This window comes from Chionomys nivalis, chromosome 8 (genome assembly GCF_950005125.1).
Source record: "Chionomys nivalis chromosome 8, mChiNiv1.1, whole genome shotgun sequence".
Taxonomy (NCBI): Eukaryota; Metazoa; Chordata; class Mammalia; order Rodentia; family Cricetidae; genus Chionomys; species Chionomys nivalis.
In genome coordinates this window covers 34462296-34475552 of record NC_080093.1, presented here as the reverse complement: position 1 = coordinate 34475552, position 13257 = coordinate 34462296, and the positions used below count along the sequence as shown (strand labels likewise).

Below are 13257 nucleotides of genomic sequence, written 5' to 3'. Positions count from 1 at the left end.
GCATTCACACGAGCCAGGCTGCCTGTCACCCTCAGGAGGTGGGGCAGAACTGTCTTCCCCTTTTCTCAGGAAGGGTCATGGAGGACAGGCCCCCGTCCAGCCTTAGAGCTATGAGCAGGGAAGACTGGATTCAGTCACTAGTCTGTTAGACACCAGCGCATGAGAATGTAACCACTTTATCATCCTGAAACACAAAATACATTGTCATGTGTTCAGCCATGATAGGAAATTAAAACAATCAAGTCGTTTCCAAGGGGAAAATGTAAACTGTTGTTCCTATGATCAGACTGTTTTATAAAACGGGCTCTTCGTGTGGCAAAGCCCCATCTCAGTAGCTTTGATGACAGACCTAATGTCGTCTGAGCTAACTGATGATGTGTGCTTTAACTAACCCAAGACTTGAGAGCCCCCAGAACAAGGTTAGGGTTCTGTGATAGGGAAGGAGCCTTTGCAGCCTCTGCTCCCTCTCACGGATGGCCGTCATCACAGCAGCCACGTCACATCTGTAAACTCTCGGGATATTGGTTTGAGGGGCATGCAATTTACTTTTAAGTCATTGAAGCACACAGCCAACAGCCTTCTTCATTCACGTGTGACTTTGGCAGCATGATCAGACATTACGAACATTTCAGTGACAGCATTTTTTCTTTTTGGTTTTTCGAGACAGGGTTTCTTCTGTAGACCAAGCTGACCTCTAACTCATCAATATTCACCTGCCTCTGTCTCCCAAGTGCTGGGATTAAAGGTGTGTGCCACCACTACTCTGCCTCGGTGACAGTGTTTTCTATGGGGCTCCCTCAGTCATGTGACACTCCTGTTCTTTCAGGATACTGCTATTATTATCATCCTTCCACTCTGGCTCTGCCTGAGTTTGCTTTGTGCTGAAAATCAACATCACAGAATGGGGATTTATAAGGAGAAGTTTATTTGCTTCGTAGTTCTGGGGCTAAGTCTTGAGCAGAGTTCCCTCATCTGCCAAAGGTCCTGCATATGTGCTGTGTGTGTGTCTGCCGTGTGCGAGCATGGTTGAAGGCACGCGTGTGTGCTGTGTGTGTGTCTGCCGTGTGCGAGCATGGTGGAAGGCACGCGTGCACAGAAGAAAAGAGTGAGCTCTGCTTATTTCTATCACGATGATAAACCCCATGACCAAAAGCATCCCATGGTTATGTCATACTCACCACAGGTCACCTAACTCCGGGAGAGCCAGCAGTGACTCCTCCACTGTTCTTGATGTCCTTACTGAAAACTTCTTACCACCTCCCCCACCCCGTCCTTCTCAGTCTCTGGTGGCCACAGATTTATTCGATTCGTCTTGAGATTAATGTCATTAATTTCCAATTAATTAAGAAGGTGTGATATTTATCTGTTTCACATAACACAACAACCTCCAGTTCCATCCATGTTCTTTTTAAGGCTCAATATTATCCCACTGTATAAATATACATTTTCTTTGTCCACTGAAGAACCTCTGATTTGATCCTGTGTTGGATTGTTATGTTTACAGTTTTTATGTTCTTGTAAAATGATCCTTTTGTCTATATATGATGACAATATTTGTCTCTTTTTGCATTTATTTAAATTCTGCTTATTGCTATAGTTATTCCTACCTGGTCATGTTCCCACATGTGTGATGTATTATTTTCTAAGACTGCACTTCAGTCTCATGATTCTTGGCTGGAGAAGTGGGTTTATGTAATAAGCATGTAGTCTTTTAACTCGTTCGTGCTGTCTGTTTTGGTTGGTGCATGTAATCCATTTACACTCAAGGTTGTTCCTGAGAAGCATGAACTCCCTGTTGTTTTATTAATGGCACATTGCTCACTTTGTTGATCTTGTTCCTCTTCTCATCATAATATCTGTCCTGCCAAGAGTTAGTTCTCCCGTGTGTGACACATGTGTCCTGTCGAGGGTTAGTTCTCTGTGTTGACACATGTGTCCTGTCGAGGGTTAGTTCTCTGTTTGTGACACACGTGTCCTGTCGAGGGTTAGTTCTCTGTGAGGCATGTGTCCTTCTGGCACTTTGTACTCAGGTGTCTTCAAGGCAGTAACTACCCTTTTGTTTGCACAGAAAAGTCCCTAAGTACTCCTTATTGCACTGGCCGGCAGGCAATCAGTTAATGTCTCTGGGTAAGGAGTTTCTCCTCCCCATTATTTTGAATGTCTCATCCCATTCTCCGGTAGGCAGTGGGGTTTCTGTGAGGCAACCTTTTGTGAGTCTGGGGAATGTTCCTTACATGTGACTCTTTTCTGGCTATTCTAAGATTCTTTGTTGTGTGTTCCTGTCATCTGATCTTAACATGCTTTTGGGGAGGGTCTGTTTTGATTGAATCTGTTGTCCTTTGTGCTTCCAGAATCCAGATGGCCATATGTCTTTAAAGATCTGAGAGCATTGAGGGCATTTTCCCATGGAAAAAAATATTATTTTCCAGTGTCTTTCCCATTTACTTTCTTGGGTTTCCACGATGAAATGTGTTTTTGCTTAATGGCTTTCCATCATTTCCTAGAGTGTCTTCATTCTTTTACATTATATTTAGAAGTGGCTTTTGAGAAGAGCTTTCCCCCAATTGTGAAATTTCTTCTCCTGGTCAATATGGAAGCTTCCTTTGTATTTTTATGTCACCAATTGAAGGGTTTTCTTCCAAGCTTTGGTTCTTTTTGTGATTTGTGAACTTCCCATTCATATCCTGCATTGTTTTCTCAATTCTTTGCACCGCTTATCTCTTTTGTGTCTCACTGGGTTTCTTTCTCAGGCACTGCATAGGCTTCTTTCGCACAGATCTGTTTCTGAGTAGTTATTTTCTCCTCACAAGCATCATGTTTCCTTTCATACCTCTCGTATCTTGATGAGGTCTGCACATCTGGTGTGACATTCCATTTCTTCAGATTGTATAAGGTAGCTTGTGTAGGAAAGGATATTTTTGTTTAGATGAGATATAGGACATCAGTTGGATGGGTACTTTCGAGTTTGACTACAGTGGGTTCCACAGCAATCCTTGTGATTTCTTTGTGTTTGATGTCAGCAATGTCTATATTATAGGGGTTCATGGCATAGGCCTCTCTCTGTATGTGTCTTGGGACTCTACAGAGTTGAGCTCTAAATACACAGACGATGCAATGGCAGCTTCCACAGCTTTGCTGGTGTAGAATATGGGGAGACTTAGTATTAGTTATGACTGCTCAGCCTAGCTTAGGCTTCTTTCTGGCTAGCTCTTTTAACTGAATTTGTTTCTCTTTATTTAGCATTTGCCTCGGGGCTTATTACCTTGCTTTCTGTCCCTATTCTATGTCTCCTGGCTGCCAGCTGCCTGGCTGGCCGTATGCATATCCCTCTCTTTCCCCCTCATTCTCTCCTCTCTTCTTTATCCTCTTGTTCTTCTCCGAATCTAGATTTCTCTTCCTATTTATTCTCCCTACCTGCCAGCTCTGCCTATCCCTCTCCTGCCTAGCTACTGACTGTTCAGCTTTTTATTAGACCAAACAAGTGCCTTCGGCAGGCAAGGTGAAACAAATGCAACACATCTTTACATTGTTAGCAAAAGCAGCAGATGCAATGTAACACTCCTTCATATAAAGTAATGTTCCCCAGCATAAGCAAATGTAACATATCTTTGCCCAGTTAAAATAATACTCCAAAACAGGGAGGTCGAACATAACAGAAGATTTTGAAGCAGACATTTTAATACCTTTGTTTCATCCTTGTAAGTGCTAGGTCTGTTTGAAGGTGTTGTGCATGCTTGCCTTGGTCTGCAAATGGCAATTTGTAAATTTGTGATGTGTTAAAAGAACTTCACTAGATCCCAAGTTAGAGTCCTCGCAGGAACAAATAGATTTCTAGAACTTAAGATGAGCAATGCATGTTCTACACAGAGGAGCAGAGGGACACACTCCATCAGAGGAGGACTCACCTCTGGCCACTGAAAGAAATCATCCCAAGGAAGCAGTGGGCAGTGTCGCTTCATATCTTCTTTCAGCGCAGGTTGGAAGCAGTATAATCAGGGTACCACACTGAAGTCATCTGTCCATGCCTCCCTTTGCTAAGCCCCACCTGTGTGATAATAAAGACAGCATCCCTGCTGCTGAAGAGCTCTTAGACATACACACTCAAACAAGGCTTAACACAAACTACAGCACATTCCATAGGGGAGACATGAGCTATGGTTCGCATTTATGGAATCCCAGTGAGGGGTGTGCTTCTGAACTGAGCACTGAACATGGGGGAGAAGGAAGGGAAGCTGTGGACGGAGGAAACCCACCCCAGCCTGTGCGTGGCTGAAGGCTACAGCATCAAGTGTCTGGGAAGAGGGAGGCCCCTGGTAAGGTCAGTGTGGGGGCTGTAAACGTTCTTATCAGGGAAGTGACCAGCAGACCCGTGTTCCCCTCTTCCCCAGCATTCCCTGGTAGGCACCCAGCACTAACCACAGCTACCTTACTGTGTGTGGGTCTGGGTTCCATCTTCGACATCCCTGCCTACTGCCCAGATAGCCTGTCTTCCCATGTCACTAAAAAACAGTCCAGTGCCACAGGGTGGTAAGAAATGCGTTTGTGGAAATAAAGAAATGGAAAATACTGGGCTGTCTGTCAGGCAGCTCCTTATGACAATGTATGTCCATGACCCTGAAGCAGACAGTTCAAGAAAACCCAACTGCAGCAGCTTCCCTAAGGCTCGAAGGGAACCATAAAATCTTTTGGGGAAAAAAATCAAGGCACAAATATGAAAAGAAGCCTTCTCCGTATGAAAAACTGGGGAGATTTATGACATTAAATTCTCATCCTTTCCTACATTAATTTTGACTCAGCCAAACAGTGCTAAATCAGTAAGCAACCAGCAGCTCTCTTAGGTGATGACTGGAAAATGCCGTGTGTTTCTTCTGAAAGCCGTGCAATGCTGCTTTGTTGTGGCCAGGGGACCTGGGGTCTAGGGTGTTTTATATCTGCTCTCATCTTATGCTTACCCTCCTGCCTTGACTGTGGTGATAGATGTCTTCACGTTACCATGTGAGGGGCTCGAGGGTCCTCAGCTCCCTGCTTAGAATTAAGTAATATCACCAGAGATGGGGGTCGCATAAGGTCTTAGCTAAATAGTGCACTTCACTGTGTTATCCTTTGATGTCCCCTGTAGTTCTTGTAATCCAGACTTTTTGGACATAGTTTTCATAATGCCCACTGAGGTTCTTTTGTCTGTTAACATTCTCTGTTCCCCCAGCACCACATCACTGTGAAACTTGTTCCTTCCTGTGCAAAGATACCGTCCTGATGCCTTGTACTCTAACTTCCCGCAAGGTATTACTTTCCTTTGCTCAGGATTTGCTGCCCTGGTTTTTATACCCACAGCTGGGAAAATATGTCCTGCCTGGTTTCTCTTGTGGGCTCTCAGGTCTATCACCCACAGCTGGGAAGCACCACATCCTTCACCCCATGCCATCACTACAGAATTGGTCACCATCTCTGAGGCCCACTTGAATGTACCCCTCATCCCCCAAGATTCCAGGAGCACATGGAGCTTTCTGGTATCATATGGGAGTGTTTCCATGCCCGTATCTGTCCCGTGACTCGCTTATTTGATCATTCATTTAGCATGTACTTAGGGGATACTTGCATTGTGCACGGGAACCAAGGTTTCATGTCCACCGCGGCACTGCCACACTAACACATGGCCCATGCTCCCCAAACATGTTTTTCTAAGTCTTATTTTCAAGCCTGTCATTTGACAAAGGATTTCTAAACTATGGTGACATGGTCCAAAACAGTGTGATTTGAGTGTTGAAATGTCTCTGAATTTACAGTGGCCTATGAATTAAGAAAGACAACCTTAGTCATCTGAGCTGCCATGGACAATGCAATGGACAATTTTAGTTCCCAGTGTTCCATTCAGACTGTCTTGGGCAGGTGACTTAAACATTTGTATTCTAAGTATTTGTAACTTTCACTAAGAAAAAGATTAACATTGTCTAATACACCTTTAAGCTTGATGCCTACCGTAAGTCCATATTTTCTTTAAAATGTTAGCCTAATGGGAGAAAAAGTCCCCAAAGAGACGGAGTTGGAAGCTCACATGGCCAGGTCTGTTGAGTGCGGTTGGCAGTTCTCTCCAAGGAAGCACCTCTCACTGCTGTCTGTCCCTCTTCTGTGTTCCAGTCCCCTTCTCCTGGCAGTTCCTCACCTCTGGGTGCTGAGTCATCAAGCATAGCCCTTCATCCCAGTGATCCCACGGAAGCCTCCACAAATAAAGAGGTAGGGCACCATCTTCATTCCCAATGCCTATTTTGCTTCACCCCGATAATGCTCTATTGTTTTCATCTCCGCCTACCCTGGAGAGAGATATTTCTTCTCCTCTGCTGTGTGAAGATTGTCCATGGGAACCATGATTGATCTGTCAAGTTTGGTGGCACTGGCCACGGGTGTCTGGTAGTTATTGAATACGAGAATTCCACTTGCATTCTGGGTGTTCAGTGCCGTCTGCAGCTGGTTACAGAACTTTTGTATCACAGGACACTGAAGCTCAGAACTGTCTACCAGCATCTTTTCCAAAACAATGTTCTGTGATGACGGAATGAGGCCCTTCTGTATTGCCAGGGGTACTCAGCCTCAGATGTCCACAGAGCCCTCGAAACATGGTCAGTAGGCCTGGGGAACTAAACTTCTCATCTTAACTATAGACTAGAAGCTACTCAACAAGGAGGAGGTAAGGTGTCCCTTGGGGAAAAGTTCTGTGTTTACCTCACTCATGGGGGACATACTGAACTGTTAAGATACAAGATGTAGCTAAAATTTCTGGGGCTTGAAAAGGGCAGGTGTTTTCCCCTGAGTAGAGTCACTGGCTCCTTTAGCACCCAATGTCCTCTTAGCCCAAGGTGATGGGCACTGCCTACTGGGGGTCCACACCAGGTAACCCTGTCCCTGCACAGTGATTGTGTGGGCACAAGTGGGTTCAGCTGTAGCTAGCTGCTCCTTCCTCGTCACTAGATGTAGTAAAGAGGTACGTCTCTGGCGCCAGCTGTGCTGACAATCTTATGTTAAATTCAACCTGAATAACAAATTGTTTCTAAAATGTATCCTATTTATGACTGGGAAATATAAATTTTATTAAATGAAGTTTTTCTAGAAATACATTTTCTTTTCATCTGGTCTATTCACAGACTCTACCACTTAGGTGACAAGATCATAGTTTCTGCCATTACTTGATACTGTCTTTATTTGTAGCACGTGGCTGGGTAAGAATGGAAGAATGAGAGTTACAGTGGCAGCAACAGTAACAAACATTATCATTTGTTAATCATTTGCTGTATTCTGGCACCAGGCCAGGCAGAGCGAGTCATAGATTGAATCTCACTGGAGCCCTTTAGTGGTTCTGGGGGATGGATATCTGTCCTCATATGTTAGTTCCGAAAGCCAGAGCCAGGTACATCTGACTGCCCAGCTCACAAGTGGTCAGCTGTGCTTTGAATCTGAAGTCCTGTCAGCCCAGGCTCTGAACTGCCAGGATCTACTGCACCTGGTGTGGAAAGTGTGTAAGATCACACGCCCGGGTGTCATGTCTATGGACTCTACACGTAGTTTATGTGACCCCTGAAAAACCTTGACTTCTCAGCTTTAATTTCTTCTGTTGTTTTTGTTTTATTTGAGAAATGGTATGTAGCCCGGGCTGCCCTTGACTTGACTTGACACTCCTCTTGCCTCTTCCCATCCAAATGACAGGGGTTTCCTTCCACATTCAGCCTAGCTCTTAATGTCTTAAACAAAACTTTCTTAATTCTTGCTAAGGGTCAGCTGATGGTCATCTCAGTCCACGTGTCTACACCAGGTTTCTGAATATTATTAAGCTTTCGATTATGCACCAGCTGTTAATAGGGACAGTAGATGTGTTAGTCTCCCAGTTCCTTCACGGCTTGGCACATGGCTCTGCATATCTTTAGAAATAATGACGAAAATCCTCATTGTAAGCTATTTTCTAAGTATTACCCCAGAATGAAATAAATCTGATGGTGAGCGAACAAATGGAGAGCGAGTGGATGTGCCAATTGCCTACTATTGCTACTCTAATTCTCCTGTAGCTTCTGCTAAAACAGGTTTTAGCATTCAGAGAAATGTCCTAGTAGCTCAGGAAAACCGAATCAGCTTTTTAAAGTTGTCTGGAGACTAAGACATTTTGATGGCACTAATGACTTCTCGTTACTTCCGAAATACTGAGATGAAGAGCAGGGAGACGGTGGAAAGTAGTCTTTGGCCCCTGTGATGATGAGAGCACGGCCCTGCTAGCCATACCTTTCCACACGTGCCTTAGAGCCAGGAGCTCCAGTTCTTGGTACCCCAGAGACCCGATTTCTTTGACTTAAGGTGCCATTTCATCCCAGTGAGCACATTTGCAGGGGCCCTACTGTAAGTTGCCCTGTGTAGTCTACCATGCAATTAGTGTGGAATTCCTGTCACTGTCCTGAATGATAAGGCGCACCAAGTTTTAACCTCTAGCAATTAGCATGCCAATGTTAGACTCCTCTGCAGGTTAACAGAGGGACACCCTAGTCCTCGCCTGCTGCTCATCTAGCCCATCAGGTTCCCTAGAGCCTGTCGTCATCTCAGGGGTCAGTGTACAATTGGTGTCCTTCTCCAAAGAGCATGTTTAAATGATCACGTGTGCCCCGGTAAATCTTGACCCTGTTGCCCGTTATAGGTGCTCACTTTTGAACCTGAGCAGTCCTTTGCACACATTTCAGCTCCACGTTCTGAACGCATTTGAAGCAGAAACAGATCCTCTGCCCTCCTCTCATGGAGAGCCATTTCCAGTGTATGTGCTTATGAAAGGAGCCTGTGGCAAGCTTTGCCCCTGCGCGTGCTGGCATATAAACTCCCAGCCGGCCAGACTCTGGAAGGTGTTTAGCTCACCCCACCCAACAGTGCTGTTAAGGCTGACCTCTGCTATGAGCTGACACATGAAGAAGGCCAGTGTTTGGAACTTAATCTTTCATTCTTATTTTAAAGAAATGCAAATTCATGATTTACAGAATGGAGTTTTTCAGCTTAAATGAATCAGTAAGAGATTAAAAGGTACAAGAGTTGATTTTTTTTTTTTTTTAACAGATCCCTTTGTGTCAGCCATCTAAAGGAAACTGTCCAGGGAACCCTGGCTCTCAGAGTACACAGCCATGCTATTGGTGCATTTAGTAATTCATAGTTTTTCTTGCAGAGTATAGTCTTTATTGCTGATTATACATTTTTTAAAGCCAACAAACACCCCTCTGAAATGTAGGGGGATTTTGACCACTTAAGACTTCAGTGGGCAATTCTGGGTTTTAGGTAACCTTAACAGTAAATGCATATTTATCCACACTTCACTCTTTGTAATGAAAAATGGTCAGTAACTGGTTAGCAAATGCCACTGGTGATGTATTCCTTTTTATACTGCATGGACGCTTGTGCTAATGCATATTTCATCATGTTCTGCCCTTTTTGAAACCTCTTTGTCTTAATTACAGTCAAGAAAAAGCTTGGCTTCATTCCCAACCTACGTTGAAGGTAAGAACCAAAGAGAAAATATTGAGTACTGGGGTCGTTCATGAATCTTTTAGCATTTGGAGGCACTGGATGTGAAACAAAATAGGAGGAAAGACCATAAACCTTCTAATTATGAAAATCTTAAAGTCAAAGTGTAGCGACTGTGAGTCCTTTGTTCTTGTCGCTGACCAGGGGTAAAGGCCAAGGCCAGCAGTAGAAAAGCTACACACCACTGTGTCATGAGGGTCCTGACTAACTGGCCATTTCTGTGTTTTGATACAACCTTAGTTGTTGAAAAGTGAATAAGTTAAGTTTGTACCCTGGCCAGCAGTTTCTCATGAGGAACAACTCAAGGCGAGCTAGACCATTAAAATGAAAATAAAAACCACTTCAGATTAGCCCTATAAGAGGGGAAGCAAATTGTTTCCACTTCAAGTTATTTCTAGAACCTGAGGCTTCACAGTGGGTTATATTCTAGTCTCCTCAGAATTGCCGCTCAAGTCAAAGAAAATATATATTTTACTTGCAATTAAAATATCTGTCTTTAGTGAACCTGTTATATGTAATGGTTGTGGATATGCTTTAATTTGGGGTGCAGATTAGAGGTGATTGTGATTAGACTCAGATGTCCCTCTGTTTAAAACAGAGATTTAATTAGTGGACTGGTGAGTGAGAACAGAAAAATCTGATTTTCCTTGGGATTGATCTCAGTGTGAAGCTAGAAGCATCATGGTCTGTCAGTTGGAAGACTGGCAGCATGGGACCATGGCTTTGCTGCGATGTTATCAGTTCGCAGAGCTGGAGTCTGGTGCCATTACAGTAAAGAAATACCCCAGTACCCCCATTCTCTTCACATAGGAAATGTGATTCTTCCATCACAGACCAAACTGGGGAGGAAATTTTGAGCGGATAGAAAGGAAATAGGAAGTGTCGGGAAATGGTGTTTCCATTATTAGAGCTTTCTGTTCCTCTGACTATTCACCCAAGCAGGCATACAGTTTATAGACACATGTCACAGGCATGGCAGTCAGAGATGAGTGTGGCATGGCCCTTGTTGCCCAAGAGTCCATGCTCCAATCCACAGGACTATGATGGGGAGTGAGGAATTGTTTAACCTATGGCCTCACATATGTGCCAGTCAAGGAACATATAGGCAAACTTTGAACAGATTGCCTTCCTGCCTCAGCCTCCCAAGCAATTAGGATTCCAGGTCTGGCTAAGAGACATCTCTTTTTTACTGTTGGACTTTGGTTCATATTCAGGTAAATACATCATTTCTCATAGTAGATGACTCTGAGATGTCTTAGACTGGCACTTATGTAAACAGTGAGCACGGGGGTTGAATATAGCGTCAGGATATGGCATCACTGTGTGACATCATTCACTCTGTGTGGCTCTATATGTTACAGTCCCTGGACCTTGTGACCCTGAAGACTTGATCGATGGAATTATTTTTGCTGCCAATTACCTTGGCTCCACTCAGCTGCTCTCAGACAAAACTCCCTCCAAAAATGTACGCATGATGCAGGCCCAGGAAGCAGTCAGCCGGATCAAGGTGAGGGGACTGCATGGTCTAAGGGGAGGTGGGTGGCTGGAGGTTCCTGAGCAGCAAACATCAACCCACAGCTCTTAGCTAGGCAGGAATCAACCCTGCGTGAGCATCTTAGTCCGCTCTCTAAAAGCCTGAGTCAATACATAACTATAAACTATAATCTAAACACTGTTCAGGTTGACCTTGAGAATAATTATAACCATGGACTTTGCTCTTTAGGCCTCTAAGGCAATTTCTGCTGACAACCAGAGGCCACTGATTGAGCAATCCTATGTTAGGCTCCATTCAAGCTATCTTGCTTCCAGTAAAGTGAACTATTCCAGTAAAATGGACGACTAAATCTTACTTGAGGAAGTCGAGAAAATCCCAGTTTAAACTAGTTTGAACCAATCATAATCTATTTAGCTTTATCAAGACTTAAAAGGAGAAAGCTAACTGGATACATCAAGAACCAGTTTCAATAATTCACAAGTAGACTGAGCCATTCAGAATCAGTCTGTAAATGTGGAACTCTAGAATCTCCACCACAATGCCGCCTAGAATTATAGAAGAACCAGAGCAGCAGGGACACCACATTCATCCTGTGCATGCCGATGTGCTGTCAGATGAAACACACTCTGAGAGCCGTCATCACTGCCCAAACCTAGAGCCAGAAAATTAAAATTGTAGGACTCAACAATTTATTTTTTCTAGTATCAGCCACTTAAAACTGAACCTTCTCTGCCCCTCTCGTCTGGTACCACACAGCCTGGTACTGGTGTGGCCAAAGTGAGAAAAGGACGAGAGAGGGCACTGAGAGGCCTTCGTCTGTTAGTAAAAGAAAAGACAATCCCTAGCACTCTTAGGTAGGACTGTGGGGGAGGGTAACAGTCGAAGTGAGTCCCTTACCTCTAACCTCAACAACTCAGAGGAAGCTAAGCAATAGTAGAGGCAGCAGGGGTGTCAGATGAGGAGTGCCACAGGAGTACCCTAGAGGCAGAGGGAGGGAGGTGCCTGCACTGATGGAGACAATTGAAAAGGAAGCAGAGTTAATGTGTCTCAGAGGTCATAGTGCAGAATAACAGTGGTTGGGTGTGGTTTCTGGGATTGTAATGAAACAGAACAGTGAGGCTGAAGAGCATAGGAACAACGTCGCTCCCCTCATGCAGACAGACAGAGCTGCATGCCAGTCCTCTCTTCAAACACCCTCACCAGCTCCCAGACATACACTAACTACTTGGTGTCTCTCAGATTCTCTTAATCTCAAGAATCAAATTGGCAAGAGTAACATCATAACTGTCTTCTCAACACGCTAAACACATCTACTTGGGTCGTAGTTGATCTCCAAATGAAGAAAACAATAAGGATATAGCTCTGCTTAATAACTTTTCCAAATCTCCCGCGGTACACTAGACAAACTCTTAACTGGGAGCCCCTGAGAAAAGCAAGTTAAACACTTCCAATACATAGCAACTAACAGCCTCATTCCAAAAGGAAGGGGTGAAAAAAAAGACACGAAGGAACTGAAGTGCTAGACCCAAACCCAGTTAAGAGAATCGTGTAGCATCTGAAGAATGTGGTGGCATAATGGGAGCTTCAACGGTCCTGGGAAGCCTCACCTACAGCCCTGCCAACTGTAGCCCACATGGGCTTGTCTCAGATGGCGGGACTCACTGCCTGGAGCTTTAGAGACACATACATTCTGCTCTTGCATCTAATTGACTGGCACCTCCATTTTATCTCTATCTTACCCTCATATTTTCACATACTTAGAGCTCCCCCAAAACCAGTATCACATGGAAAACGCCAGCATGTAGCACCAGCTTGAGCAGTAGCTGGACCTCCTCGGATCAGGGCTACAGGAACCTCTGAATGGGCCACTGAGCACAACAGAATGTTCTATAATCGGAACTTGTAGGCGTCTGTATACACACAGGGCACCCCAGCAGCCTTCTTTTTCCAGGGGAAGTCTTTCAAGACAATTTACATGTTTATGTCACTAAGCCTACAGTGAATAAAATCTTGCTGATTCTTGAAGGGCCCTCAAGGCATCTTTCTGTCTTATGACAAAGAACTTCTCATTTGGAGGGTACTTTTTAAAAACCATGCCTTCCATAACCTCAACGTTTCATGGACTTTAAAAACCAAATCACAACGTTTTCACATCTTTCCACCCTGTTTTGCTCCTGTTCTAACTAAACATGACCAAAATCAACAACCATGTTTATGCAGTAGCT

The 13257-nt window shown here is 44.2% G+C and overlaps 1 protein-coding gene across 5 annotated transcripts in view; it reads left to right on the top strand.

The window, feature by feature from the left end:
- Apba1 (amyloid beta precursor protein binding family A member 1) overlaps positions 1-13257 on the top strand; it is a 197313-nt gene that overhangs the window by 150509 nt on the left and 33547 nt on the right. For all 5 annotated transcript variants that reach the window (XM_057777722.1, XM_057777725.1, XM_057777720.1 and 2 more), the window contains exons 3-5: positions 6136-6231; positions 9471-9510; positions 10899-11044. In XM_057777722.1, coding sequence (XP_057633705.1) covers positions 6136-6231; positions 9471-9510; positions 10899-11044 — 282 coding nt within the window. The remainder of the gene's footprint in view (positions 1-6135; positions 6232-9470; positions 9511-10898; positions 11045-13257) is intronic.